Source organism: Frieseomelitta varia, unplaced genomic scaffold (genome assembly GCF_011392965.1).
Source record: "Frieseomelitta varia isolate USP_RPSP 00005682 unplaced genomic scaffold, Fvar_1.2 scaffold_140, whole genome shotgun sequence".
NCBI lineage: Eukaryota > Metazoa > Arthropoda > Insecta > Hymenoptera > Apidae > Frieseomelitta > Frieseomelitta varia.
In genome coordinates, this window is record NW_025109084.1 from 1226353 (window position 1) to 1241364 (window position 15012).

Consider the following 15012-nt stretch of genomic DNA (forward strand, 5'->3'; position numbering starts at 1 on the left):
TTGAATGCACAATAACATGTGGGTTTTCTTCATCCCAATTATGATTATTATGAAAATTGAATGTACCATCCCTGGTAAAACTAGCTTGCTAGAGTTTGCTCTGTTTATGAAATTCATTATATCTCATAAACGAAGACAGACAGGACATATATATTTATATGACATTTTTTTCATTATTTTTAGGCGTACAATCAGTTCCTGAAGTGGGTCGCACAAGTTACGAAACAGCCTGTATATGCGAACGTCCGCACATATGTGAAAGTATCAAGTGTGTAATATCCGTAAGTCAGGTGGCAGATCGTGTCAATCAGGGCACAGAAAAGACAGAACGCATCTGTCTTTAGTTCGTCGTCTCGTCACGCGCCAGGTACATCATCGATTGAACGCATTTCGAACTTATGTCGCAAACAACGCACGATCAACGGACGACAGCGCGTGTGTGCATGCGATTAGAAACTCGGTACACGAGTTGTACACCGGTAGCAGAAGAGGGCGATTTGCATTCACCCCGGACATTCAGAGGACGCCAAGATAAAGAAGACACGGCGACTCGGTGCGCAAGGCGGGTGAGAAAGTTCAATACGCAAACGTTTAATTTCGTATTCTTTTCAATGGGATCGTCGGCCTTTGGTCTATAACCAACAATTACACGCAGGTGGCGTGTCCTCCGTGCACTCATGTTCTGCAACATGTTGTGGTAAAGTATTCCTCGAGTTTCGTTTCAACCTCTTCACTTATACACATACTCGCGATGCAAGGAAAAGTAAATTGTAAGCCTACGAAGTTTCAACTCAGACTTTAAATTTAATTTCGTTGGACTGATGAAATTAATTTTACGATTTCAACAACAAGTAAGTTTACCCCATAAAATTGAAGAAAAAATCGTGAGGGAGTCGACTAAAACTTTAACAGGAGTGATACTTCATTTCTTTCGTTGCTTCGTTTCACTTACGCAACGAGGAATATTCAAGAAACTTTCTCGTAAATGTAATTTACTTGAGATGACAGAACAATTTTCAATAAGTTCCTCAACGACACTTCTGTAAAGAACTGTTGACTATACGCAGTTCAAATGTTCCCGGCCAGATCGTTTTCTGCAATTTTTTCTGCGATAAAAAAGAATTTTAAAGATTATTATTATTATAAACATGTGTATAAATGATATATTACATGAAAATCAGCACTATCTATTCTTTACACGTATTTAAAATAATAATAATTATTATATAATTATTATATATATAATATAATTATTAAATAATAATTTATTTTAAAAAATGAATAAACTAGCGTTTTCAAACGTTTTCTGTGCACGCGCCCCATGTATTTGCGCATTTCTTGCGAAGTTCTTGTGAAAACTGTGCGAGAAATGCATGGTCTACTCAATTAATTCGCCTTCCTATTTATAGAATATTCCAATCCATTGAGGAGCACTGAAACTCTCCAAATAAGTCGGTTGCTAATCGATCGTTCGTGTTTCCACGTGCGTGTTTAAATAGCCCATATTCTGCACGGTATACGTTTATTCGGTTAGGGGGATTCGCGTGTAATTGTATCTCGGCTTGTTGAACACAAGAAGACGATATTTACCGTTAACGTACGAGCGTTCATTGAATTGTACCCTAATCGCTTTGCACGATAATTTACAATTACTAATGTCGAAATGAACTTCTGCGGATAAAATCGCGTTGAAACTTGAAGAGGAAGAGAAACAAGCGTTCCGTTCTGCTGTCTACAAATGACAAAATTTGACGAGTCGAGCCGCCAAAAGCCGAATCATGTCCCATACTTTTCCCCACACTGTAGTTAACCTACAACCAAAATGGTCCGTTCCGCCAGAGCGCCGCCATTTTGGTAACGCCGAAAGTATACAGATTGATCGAATCATTTTCCGAGTTTTGAAACAGAATCTTTCTTTGAATTTCTTGGCTCTCCCTGCAGTGTCTTTTTTTCCAACAAACTATAACCTAACCTAATTTTACAAATCTAACCTTATACCTGTAGCCGGTCTTCTCCGAATTGCAATGGATTAAGGAAGATTTTCTATTATAATAATTTCTTGTCGTTCTTATAGATATTCCACTGTCGAATAGAAAAATCTCGTCTTAATGACTAAAGGCTATTACGTATTTTTAATATGCGTTTACTACAATACCTCCAATAGAAGTACTATTACAATTGTACCTATAGCCGGTCTTTTCCGAATTCCAATAGATTAAGAAAGACTTTTGATATTTTAATTTTCAATTTGAATAGATTAAAAACGACTTTTAATAGTAAAAATAATTGTTATATTAAATTTAATATTAGGCAAAATTTAAATTAATATTAATGGTATAAATTTTCATGTTAAAATATATTACAATTGAATAATAAACTAGGATTAGATACCGTATTATATTAATTCAAGAATAAAATTTTTATAATTAAATATTTTCAATATTTAAATAGATTAAAAACGACTTTTAATAGTAAAAATAATTGTTATATTAATTTTAGGTGAAATTTAAATATTAATAGTATAAATTTTCATGTTAAAATATATTAAAATTGAATAATAAACTAGGATCGTAGATACAGCATTATATTAATTCAAGAATAAAATTTTTACAATTAAACGTTGAATCATTAAAATAAAGTAACATGGCATCCTTTTTATTCTTTTTAGGGAAATTTGTTATTTAATTTGACAATCCACGACAAGATATGACTTAATTTATATTTATGTATCGTTATTAACTACTTTTGAATTTAAAATAGATTAAGAAAGACTTTCAATATTTCACATAATTTCTCATTTTACAAATATCGCATCGCCTTGATGACTGAATTGTATCATGCATTTTTAATACGTGATTAAAATACGTCACATATTCGGTACTCGTAATGAAAGAGTTAATCGAGCGGATTCATTATCCGACGACGTGTCGGACAAGTAGTCGAAGGTGAAATCGGTATCGTACGTTCGAATTACGAACGAGTCGCCTATATCTTTCATTAATAAGGAACACCTGTAAATCTGGCAACGATCGCGCACACCGAACTGGAAAAGCAATTCACCGGGCGACCGGTGTCACCGTCTGCAAACGAGCGCGCGAAATCGATCGAAAATTGCCAGTCAAGAATTGGATCAAGCTTGTCGTGTCTGGGCAAGCACGTGTAGTACACGAAGAGACAATACACAGGCCGCACATTGCTACACATTTCCCTCTTGTGCAGCCTGGACAGATCGATAGCCTGGACCCTGTAACTCGGCCACCCCTACCCAACCGGCGACCTTCTATCGACACACGAAACCATTCTCCCTGCCGCGACGTGCCAAATTTCTACCAAGGATCTTCCTAATTACCTGATTGTTTAATACCGGAATAGGGACAGTGGTTGTACGTACGTACAATACATAAATTAGCAGAGTTTCGAAAAGTCGACGTTTAAACCAGCGATCGAAAAAGTTGTGGAAATAGGTTATAACCTCTTGTGCCACGCACGTCGAGAACTGTTTGTCCCATATTGCAACATTTTCTCAGTTTTAAGTGTATATTTAAATGCAACACTGGCGAAACGAACGACAAGTTTATTAATTCGTGATAATTTCTGTCCGGTGATATCACACCGACGAGTTCGAAAGAAAAAGAAATCGACGAATTATTGTATACGATTCGGTCGCTCGTTATGGTCCGCGAACCAGTTGCCAGTGCAAGTGGTTAAGGATACCTATAAGTAATGTAAAAAATTTTATTTTATTTAAAAATTAATACAGCTTTAATCTGTAATATAGTTTAACAACAAACATACTAAATGTCAATGTATTTAACTAAAATATAGGTTATATTTAGGCATAACATAGGTTTTGTTATAACATATTATATATATATTATAGCATAACATGTTATAATAAGTAAAATTATATATTTAAGTAAAACGAAATAGGTAAAACAAATAATAAATTTATTACTTCACAATAATTTCTATCCAGGTGATATCACACCGACGAAAGTTCGAAAGAAAAAGAAAGCGACGAATTATTGTATACGATTCGGTCGCTCGTTATGGTCCGCGAACCAGCTGCCAGGGCAATAGCTAGCAGCAAAATGTGAAAGCGAGTAATTTTTCTGTCGAAGGAAACAGATATTGAAAAATGTAACAGAGATTTTTTTGTCAAATCTAATCGCGCGTTCAAATATGTATTTGAATGCCGATTTCCAAGTTTCATTTAAACGCGAGTGATTGATATTAACCTTCCAAGTACTAACGCCCGATATATCGACACCTGTATAATATCTAAGAAAGCCGAATGTACTGTTGCAAACGAATAAATTATTGCAAAATAACGTAGTCTTTATTTGATTTGATTAACTTTGAAAATATAGGAACTACAATAATTTATACGAAAACATATGTAAAATTAAACTTCGCCTGGCGATTTAAATCCGTCCACTAGCGAAGGGCGATTTAAATACCCCCGTCCTTAGAAAGTTAATCAGAGAAACTGTTTGAATATCAGACGGGCCCATTTTTTTTCATTTTTTAAATTCCATCGTCGAGAGAAACTAGCAAAAGTGTTTAGAAATATTTGCCTTTTTGCATGCACCTTATCGTCGGAGCCAAGAGGTTTATGCAGGTTCGCGAGCTACACCCGGAATAAGAGTATAACGTTACGCCAATGGCTCAATGTCGAGCAGATATGAATCACGTCTGACGTTGGCGAACGGTGCTGCTTGTCAAAAGCGAGCGCAACAATATTTGCGACCTAACAGAACTGGGTTTCGATTTCAGGCGAGCGCGCAACACAACTGATATACAGTTCGCGTGATAGCCGATCGTCTAGTCTCTTTTCTTTTTCTTTCTTTTTCGAACCACCTTCACGCCACGATCTCGTCGATATAATACTATCACGCTATCGTGTATTTCTCCTGATTTCGCTGGATTTATGATCGGTTATTGATTGAAATGTTTACCAGATACACGCGAGTTTCGCCGGTCATTTTATTCATTTTATTCATTGGCGTTCAGAAAAGAGAAAGTGACGAAATGTAAAGAGAGCTGACGATACAAACGGTGTTTTTAATTTCTTTAAGTTTCTGAAATTTTTGAATATTAAATTTTTAATATCTCTGCGAGTCACGTTTTATTAAAAACAATTTGCGCAAAGCAAACGTCGCTTCATTGTCGAAATCTTCAATAGATGGAACAGTTGAATCGTTATAGTTACGATATTACAATTAGACTGTTCCACTGACTGAAGATTTTAACAATGACATGTTATGTTGTTATAATTACGATATTACAATTAGACTGTTCCACTGACTGAAGATTTTAACAATGATATGTTATGTTTGTGTGGCAGTTGCTTTTAATAGAAAATTGTTTATTGTACAACTGCTATTGATAAACAATGTCTAGAGAGTTTAGAAGTCAGTTAGTATAAGTCCATTAATTTCAATGTACAACTTAATGTACAGTTCATGTCTCCCAAAATGAAAAAACTGAAGCTGACGGGCCTGTACATTTCATAAATAATTGCTGAACGTTGCACAGATGAAAGATCATGATAAATTAATGAAATAATGGAAATTTATTAATTTGGTAATTAAATTTCTAAATTATATAAATTATTCGACTATGCTGTCCTTGATTAATCACTCGACGTATGCACTTGTAGCCAGCTGCAGTTGATATGTTACTCAAACTTTCCACCGAACTGATCGAAAAACAAGGATGGTTTTCAAATGCGAACAAGCGGCCATTAAACTAGAACTGGCTGGGCTAGTCGATAGCTCTTGATCGTGTTATTCAAATTCTATCCTTCCATGCAGTTCCAATTTCTAACGATTCGTTTTTCGCAACGTGATCGAATCTCTCTTCACTGACATTTAAGGCGTTCGAAAATAATGAAATTGTTAAACACTTTTTCAACTGGTTTTAAATAACATTCTATGTTACGAGCAATTAATTTATTGAAAAAAAATTTATTGCACGTATTACTATGTATCTTCAAATTTCCACAGCCCGTTAGCCAAAATCAAAACCGCCGTCGACCGAGAAATCAAACGCACAATATCGTCACCGTTCGACGAAATAGTAAACACAATCGGAAAATAGTAATTTCATAGAATCCAGCCACTAAACGGTTTAACCAATAAACCACCAGAAATCCCCCGACCAAATAATCGATATCCCCCGAATACGAAATGAACCATCCGCAGAGAGACATCGATCGCAAACAATTAAGTTCAATGTATCAGGGATAAATTAAATATTAATTATTTATCCCTGATACATTAAATCACAAATAATGGCGTTTTTTTTTCAAATTTAATAAACATTGCCATCTAGCGACAATAATTTACAATAAAATACAATTTTGTACAGTATCAAAAAACGAGATTACTTGTGGGTACCCCTGTCATCTACGAAACCTCAAAACTTCCAGCGTCAACGATGGGAAAACAATCGAAACGATAAAAACGAAAAATTGCGTAATTACTGGATCTTCAAGAACAGTTGGACGAATGCAATGTGGTCGACAGCTTCCTCTGGACAGTTTCGAACAGGCTGTTGTCCCTGTTCTTGAACAGTTTGTGACACGCCCCACGTGAACGATCACTCTTTGACGAAAACTGATGCCCTTAAAGAAATTCAGGTCACAGTGCACGCGGCCTCGTCTTCTACCTCTCGTCTAATTTACGCTGGCCAACCTCGTGCCCCGGAAATACATCCATTAATGTCCCACACCATGGCTACCATCGCATCGGTAATGGTTCGACGCTAGAACAGCTAAGTGGCTCGCGATAGGCCCCATTACGGGTTGCTTTGCTCGAATAAATCGAACGAGGTCTTCGATCGAAGCAGCGCCACGTAGCACTTTTCAAAGAGGCTTTCGACACTTCTTGGAATTTTCTTGGACCGAAGGAAATGTTCTTTCTTTGTTTTGTCTTGTTTTATCGAGGAGGCAACTAAACTTCAACATCGTGGAAGGTGGTCGTTTGATAGATTGACGAAAAAAATTCAAAAAATGGAAATATTCCTGAAACAAAGTTGATCGATCTGGAAAGCTTTCGAGCAGCTGAATTATTACTCTCTGACGTTTTAAATTTGAGCCTAGGAACTAATTGCAAGTGTAGTTCGTTACTTTCAGAATTCAGGAATAATATTGCTCGAGCCACTTATTGAATATATAAATGTTTCGTTTGGTTGCGAAATTTTCCAGCTGAATAGCAACGAAATTACTCGAATAAATTAACGCTAGAACCATCGACGGCTAAACTATGATATACGTAGCGAAGAAATTAAAGTCCAAGTGTAAAAAGTTAATGAATTAAATACAACGAAGAACACGAGTTTCTATGGATATATTTTGTTAAAAATCACTTACTTAAAATGTTAATTATTCTAATAAGAATATTTATAAATATACTGTTATAAATATATAAAATTTCCATGGAAAATTATAAATTGATCATTTCGATCACTTTGGTAGTTCTAAGAAGAAGATGCAATGCATAAATGAGGAACTGATTTCAAAGAGAGCTGTAACTGTCTGACGAGCTTCAGAAATTCCTTCCATTCTCTGTTCCTGTCACTGTATCGCACTGGAAATGTAATTTTTCTTGTCTTTGGCCAACGAACTTCACGTAACACAGAAATGGACAGGTTAATGAATGCTAATGACAAAGAACACTTTTTCTCAACATCAATGACATTACAGAACCATGATCCAGGCCAATGAGTTTGTCTGCTTTTAAAGTCATTTATCTTGTACTTATGAAACTCCGGCTCTTTGGTGTCTCAATCTTCGTTGAATCATTCGAGCGGCATTTTCTACTTGAAACCATTTGAGCGCTTAAAATTACCGAAAATCTAAAAGAACATCTTTAAGCTTTTCGATATATCTATCAAACATACTATAATGTATTATACTATGTTGTATTACATATCTATGTATGTATATTACGTACTATAGTATAGTAACAAGTAAATTGTTTTATTATCAGTTGTAAGATTATTTGTACAATGCTCTAACACCGATTAAACGCTCAAAAGGTCCGATTGCGAGTGAAATAAATGCAGAGAATATGAGAAATATAAGAAAGAAGCACGACGATGTAGATGAATGGGGAATCATCAACGATCACATGTTACAATAGCGACTAAAATGTTCGGCTTTCGCTATAATAACGGTTTCGCAAAGTAAGAGCAGCTGAATGCTTAATCACATGATTTCGCTACACGATGAACATCATGCATGCCCTAGTAACACATAATCGTTCTACACAGACATAAATACACGAGTCATGATGCACAGTAATTATACTATGGTGTAACGATGACGTGTTTGGACGACCAATCGAGAAATGATTTCAATTTGCACTGAAATCGTTCGTCGATCATTTCGCAGACTTGCGCAGGAAAATAAAAAAAAGAAGAAAGAAAAAAAGAAGAGGGAATGTCAATTCTCGGGCTTAACTTTTCCAATTTCGAAAACTAATTGCACTCTCTCTCTTTTTGTATTGCCGCTATTCGACATTAAAAAAAAAAAAAAAAAAAAACCAGAGAGGGAACAAGTTTCCAATAAACAAGAGAGATATCGTAGTGAAAAAGAGAAAGTTCCACCAATTAAACGAAAGCGCTACTGGCGAACAAACAAAAAACAAAAAAAAAAAAGAAAGAAAAAAAAACTATTTCGAATGAAAGAACTACTACAGAGTTACCAGAGAGAGAGAGAAAAGAAATCAAAGAACAACTATCGAAAAAAGCTCTAATATCTCCCCTACGTGTATGTGTATATGTGTGAGTGTGCGTGTGTGTATGTATAATAAAACAACGAACAGAATCACGCACGAATAGGAACGCACTGACTCACCACATGAGATCTATGATGCTGATGATGCATTGTATGATGATGATGATGTCTCTTCTCCTTAGCGTGATGCTTAGCATGATGCTTGCTGCCCCTGTGCGGCGGGTAAGTGTGATAAAAGATAAGGTCGTAGCAAGGCTGGCGTCACCTGACCTCCGCCATCTCGCACTTGGACACCTCTATCTGCCGGTTGTTAGGGTGGTTCGGGTGGCCGGACACGGTCACCTGGGCCGGGCAGTTGTTGTGCAGCTTCCTAGGGGCGGCGTTGCTCGTCTTCTCCCTCTCGTCGTTCTGCGCGGCGTTCTCCAACGTCAGGTCGTTCTCGTCGAGGTCGACGGTGAACGCGATACGATGATGATGAGGCGGCGGCAGCATTTTCACGTTGGTGCCGATCGGCGTGACCGTGGTGGCCGGGTCCAGCTTGACCAGGGCTGCTTGCAATTCCAGGGCGTCCATGTCTAGCAACGGCCGTCGCAGTCCAGCCTATCGAACGACGATGATAACCGGCAATGAATCGATCGATCTCGACGAGACGATCCGTCGGAGTTGTCGAACAATTCGACTATCGGCTGACGTCCGACGAAGACGCTAGTCCTTCCATTTGAGGCGATCCACGCCGAGTTTCTCGTTTCTCGATCTTTGTCTCGGCCTCGGTCGCTATGCTCGTTCCTCTCGCCTATCTTGTTATTGTTCCTCGCCGTCTCTTCGCGCGGATATTTCGAGAAACGGGACGGGATCATAAAACAGCAGCTTGACCCTTGGATTCTCTTCCGTCGTGCATCGAATCATCACACAAGTATGCCCGGTCCTATTTTTACGCTTCGGCGACCGCGTACAACACCAGCCGGCTTCTTCCTTCTTCCCGACTCTTTCCAGAGAGACGCGCGATTCTCGTCTCGCTTGGCAATCTTCTCTCGGTGTATAGAACGAACTTTCGGGAGAAATCCGAAATGCGGTTTTACTCGCTTTTTTTCGAGAGAGAGAATCACATACTCTGCAAGGAAATAAACGGTGTTTCAGAACTGGCAAGGTGGGCCTCCAGTAGGCTGGCAGACAATGAGTCCTAGCTGACGTTGTCTCTTGTTTTCCACTTCAACGGAAGACAAAAGACCGGCCAATATTGACTGTCCGGGGACACGTGTCTGTGGATAATTGTGCGGAAGTCTGGACAGGCCTCAACCCTTTCGGGGTTACGAAACCACGAAACCTAGTACGTCACGAAATTATTTCTCGTAAGACTGTTGCGAACGTTCTTTCTCCGTTACATTATATAATCGATCTGAAGAATTAGTTCTGCCAAAAATTCCAGGTCAAAGAAGAGACGTACGAAATTTTGCTTTGGATCAATTTACAAAGCATTAATAGTTATTTATTCTTTCGATAAAAATACAAACGTTAGAGGAAAGAAATTCAGGAGATAGTTGGCGGAGCTTTTAATATTTAAAACTTTTCTCCATAAAGATTGAAGTGTTAGAGGGAAACGGAATTCAAAGATCGACTTTTCAGTCTAGTTTTATTATATTACAATCAATGGTATCGTAAAGAGCATGAATTGTAACAATGACAATGAAAAATTGTCGATCATTTAAATCGATGTGACTTTGGAAAGAAATGATCCACCTAGTCTCGTTTTGAAACGCAAGGGGATTCTATTTTGACAGTCGTGAGTTCTTTTTTTCAAAGATGATTTGCGAGTGGAAAAGTGAGACTTTTCTTCTCAAAAATTGTAAGAAATTCAAACATTGTGTTGTGTAAAAAACATTGAAAAATTTTTATCACAACTAGATCTACCATCGCTTCGAAGGTTGAAGTTTGCCTTTTAAAACTCGCTGTACCATTTTATCAAACTTTGAATATCAAGAAGAGACGAAAAAACGAAAAGAAAAAAAAAAGATCTTAACGTTTCATCGTCTAACACTTAACATCCAAGGTTCAATAAAAAGTTCGTACAGCGAGTTGTAAAAAGAAAATTCCAATCTTCAAAACCATGTTGGACTTAATCTTAGAAAAAATTGTTTAATGTTTCTACACGAGTTTGAATTTCTACAATTTTCCAGGGGAATGCGCCCTTATTCTCTCACCCGCTAGTATGATATAAAATCATCTCCCGAGAAAACAAATTCACGACTGTCAAAACAGAAGTTCCAAGCAAAACAAGACCGAGTAAATTATTGTAAATAATTATTATATGAATTTAAACAAGACCGAGTAAATTATTGTAAATAATTATTATATGAATTTAAATTATCGAAAATTTAGCATCTGTCTCATCGTTAATTTGCTGTTGAGAGAAAAGCTCGCCCCGAAAGGATCAAGGAAAACAAACAAGCGAGTCTTACGAATCTGAAACTATAATGTAAAACTCGTTGCCCGAGACCACGTGTCATCCGACGAATGTTGTTCGAAGAAGTGTTCTGGGCTCTCTCGTCGCAGGCTGCACGCGACTTCCACGTGGTGGACAATGCGGTGGACAATAGGAATCCAGGTGGTTTCATCCGAGATCCGCCTCCTCATCGCGGGGTTATGACTGCGAACGGCGCGAGATCGCGTGAGACCGCTTCGTTACGCGTCGTTGAACGCGCGATCCGCGAGATTTAGCGAAGTGGCCACGTCGTATTTCATCGTTCCACCGGTGTTTCAGACGCGTGCACGTCGCATCGAAACGGACAAGTTTATAAACGCCACGAAAATAAGACGCTGTTACAACACGCGAGATGAAAAGCTAGCCGGTGTCAGATGTATCTTCGATTTTAAAGATTCAGTACAGAGTGGAACGCAAACGTCGCAGAGAGAATTGCAACGTAATTTTTTTTTTTTTTTTTTTTTTAGAAATTCGCTGAGTTCAGAGTTTGGACTACATTAATCGACTGAAATTTTTTTACTTCAGTTCGATCGATTGATAAATATTTGATTTAATCGTAGATATTGATGTCTACAGTTGATAAATTTAATCCGGCGATCGATCCAATCGATAAGTAAAATTAATCGTCGATCGTTGATTGAAGGGAACTAATCAGAGATTGATTTTATCGATTAATGGCGCTAATCGTCAATTGTCAGTTGTTATCGAATTTAATTATAATTTGAAAGTAATAATTTATTTTAAATTTAATTTAAATTAATAATAATTTCAAAGTACTTTGATATTGTAATAAAGCGTTAAAATCAAGTTATTTAAATAAAAAATATTCGAGAGGACGACTCATATATCTAACTGCAAACCTAATTAAACTCCTAGTATTTTGAGCTCCTTCAAAATTTGTTAAACTCAAAATCCCAAAGCAATGATAAAAGAAAGCTTTGTCTCGTTGCATTAGGCATTAATAATATTTCACTGTTCACAGACTTGCAAAAGCATCATTATCTCTCTATACATTCTCGAAAAGTGTCTCGATTTCTAGTTGCGAACAAAAAAACACGTAGGAAACGATAATTTCACTGCAGAAAGAATTTCAATAGTTAATCGTTAATGAGGTATACAACTGACGATTAAAACTGAGAAAATTTCATCGTCAATTGATAATTTAATCCTTGATCGTAATTAATGATTAAAAGACATTTAGTTATTCATCGCGACTAAGATTAACAACAAAAGTTGCAATGTAATCGTTAATTGTGTTTGAAAATTATTGGAGAAATTTAATTGTCATTCGTTGATTAATGTTTTGCCCAACACTGATTTCGAGTTTCTGTCTCGTACGTACGTCGTGTAAAATTCTTGCACAATATATTTCAATCGTGACGTATTTTCAGTTGCACGTTGGGATTTTGAGTATTTGTTAACGTCGACACTAATAATAATTATCGTCCAACAAAATCGTGAGTATCATTATTGTTATTTGTTATTTTCTTTTTTAACATTAGTCGAGAAATTAATATTCGTGAGAAGCAAAAGAAGTTATTAAAAATAGCGAAAGAAAGACTATTAAAAAATTCGAAAGCGAACAGTAATCAAATAAAATACCTACGATAAATTATTCTTTAATGGTCAGGTTAACCACCCAAGCTTGATAGGTAACTTTAACGTCGAAAATAAATTTATTTCAGTTTTCCACAATACGTAATATGTATTTTATATTATTATGTGTATTATGTTATTAATATATTATATTAATTATTTATATCATTATTATATTAATTTGTATTTATATTAGTATATTATATTAATTATTTATATTATTATTATATTAATATGTTTTATATTATTAAATTGTATATTATATTAATCATTTATATTGTTATTATATTAATGTTTTATATTATTAAAAATTTTGTTCAAAATGACATTATCGGATGCAAAATATATTATAAATGTAAATATATTACTCACTGACGACCACTCACTTGATGTCAATGTATCAATACGTATAATAACAGTTGATTAAAAAGTTTGCAGCCTATAGTACCTAATTCTAACAACTGTAGCATCATAAGAGTAATAAAAAGGATGAGAGAAAAATGAAACGCCGTGCTACTTGCTCAAACTTGCTACATACTTCCTATGCATTTCGGCTAACAAGACGATGCCTTCGTTAATTCTTTTTTTTTTCTTTTTTTCCACTGATTGAAATGAACGATTTGCGCGATGACGCCGATGATGATCAAAAGCTTCAACTGAATGGAGCAACGTACGTTTTTACATGACTGATCAAAAATTCAAGCGGCCTTACGTGAATTGTATGCGTGAAGAGTACAAAAAGAGGAATAAAATTTGGAAATAATCAGGCAAGCAACGATACTTACTTTACGCCGCCGTGGGTTGTAAACCGCAAAATCGATACGAAAGGCAGTTCCAAGCGATCGACTCGAGCTACTGGGCTCTCTATTCGTTTCGTCGCGTAGCTTATTCGATTTCTTTCTTTTCTTTTTTTTTTTCTCTCTCTCTGTTTTGCGAATCGCAAATATCTGAGAATTGTTAACAGACCGGCGAACAAATCTATTTACGAATCGATTCGTTGCAAAGTTTCTCGTGGCTCGAGAACAATTTCAGACGCGAGATTTTTCGCCAGGCGAAGAAGCTTGGCCGCGATTTATTGTTACAAGGTTCTCGCTGACGCGTTCGCCAAGGCTCTCGCCTAAGTTTGCCAAGACGGCGAAGTTGAGATTTTTGAAAGTTCATAAAGTTGCTAGTTGCGCCGCTATAAAAATCCAACGGGTCAGGTTAAGATGAAAGACACCGGCGGTAGCAGTTCCCAAGCTTTCAGAATGAAATTTAACAAGCTTCACCCGACCTTAAAATGAAATTAAAATATAAACCACGTCAAACGTCGTGTCACGTTTCTCTGATAATGTTACTCTCCGATATAATATTTACTCACATATAGCGATAGTCAGTTATATTTAATGTAACAATCAATTTCGACATAATGTTTGATTTCGAAATAAATTTAAATCAGATCAGAAATTAATTTCCATTCACGCAGTCGGATATTTCAGGAATGTTTATTATTATTATTAGTCAGTTCATGGTAATATGCTAACTAGAGAAGAGCGAGAAACCTGGAAGAAGCGCGCATGTTTCATTCGAACGCGGCGTCGGGTGTATTTCCGGTTTGCAACTGGAGACGTTAGCATGATTCATGTTCCGGAGGCCAGTCGGCGCAGACAGAAGGTAGAAAATTTGCATACAACATTATAGAGACGAGGCAGACGCTGCTGCATCTCTAACCATCCTTTTTTCTTTTTCCTATTTTTTCTTTTTGCTTCGAGATCGGCTGAAACTCGAGACTTCTGCCGAACGTGGGTGGGTCTAGCTCGTATGGTGTCGCAGAAATCGCTCAGTGTCCGAGAACAATCGATAAGCAAGTCTAGTTCGTGAAACTATGAATCCCACACGACTCTAATCGATAGATGTGACTAAAACTGTTAAGATCCCCGATCGACCCAGTCACGATATTTGGAAATTAATTAACTAATCTCTCTTTCTAATCTTCCGAATTTCTAAAATTTGCCTTTTTAAATAAATTCTTATAGATGACAATGTAATGCTAGTTGAACAATATCTGACCTTTTTTCTTCAGAGATTACAATCGTTACATGGATGTAACTAAAAATTTTAAGATTTCTGAGTAACTCTGTGAGCCACGATATTAGACTTTTAATAAATTTTTATAAATAATAACGCGATACTAGTTGAACAATGTCTAACTTTT

General features: G+C 36.6%; 2 protein-coding genes across 6 annotated transcripts in view; both read right to left on the reverse strand.

Annotated features, from left to right (window-relative positions):
• Positions 1 to 15012, reverse strand: part of LOC122532455 (probable serine/threonine-protein kinase dyrk2) — a 307330-nt gene that overhangs the window by 161377 nt on the left and 130941 nt on the right. The gene's annotated exons all lie outside the window — the stretch shown is intronic.
• Positions 8875 to 10215, reverse strand: LOC122532555. The gene has a single exon (XM_043661397.1). It carries the CDS (start codon positions 9314 to 9316, stop codon positions 9005 to 9007), a length of 312 nt encoding a protein of 103 aa, XP_043517332.1. The 5' UTR covers positions 9317 to 10215; the 3' UTR covers positions 8875 to 9004.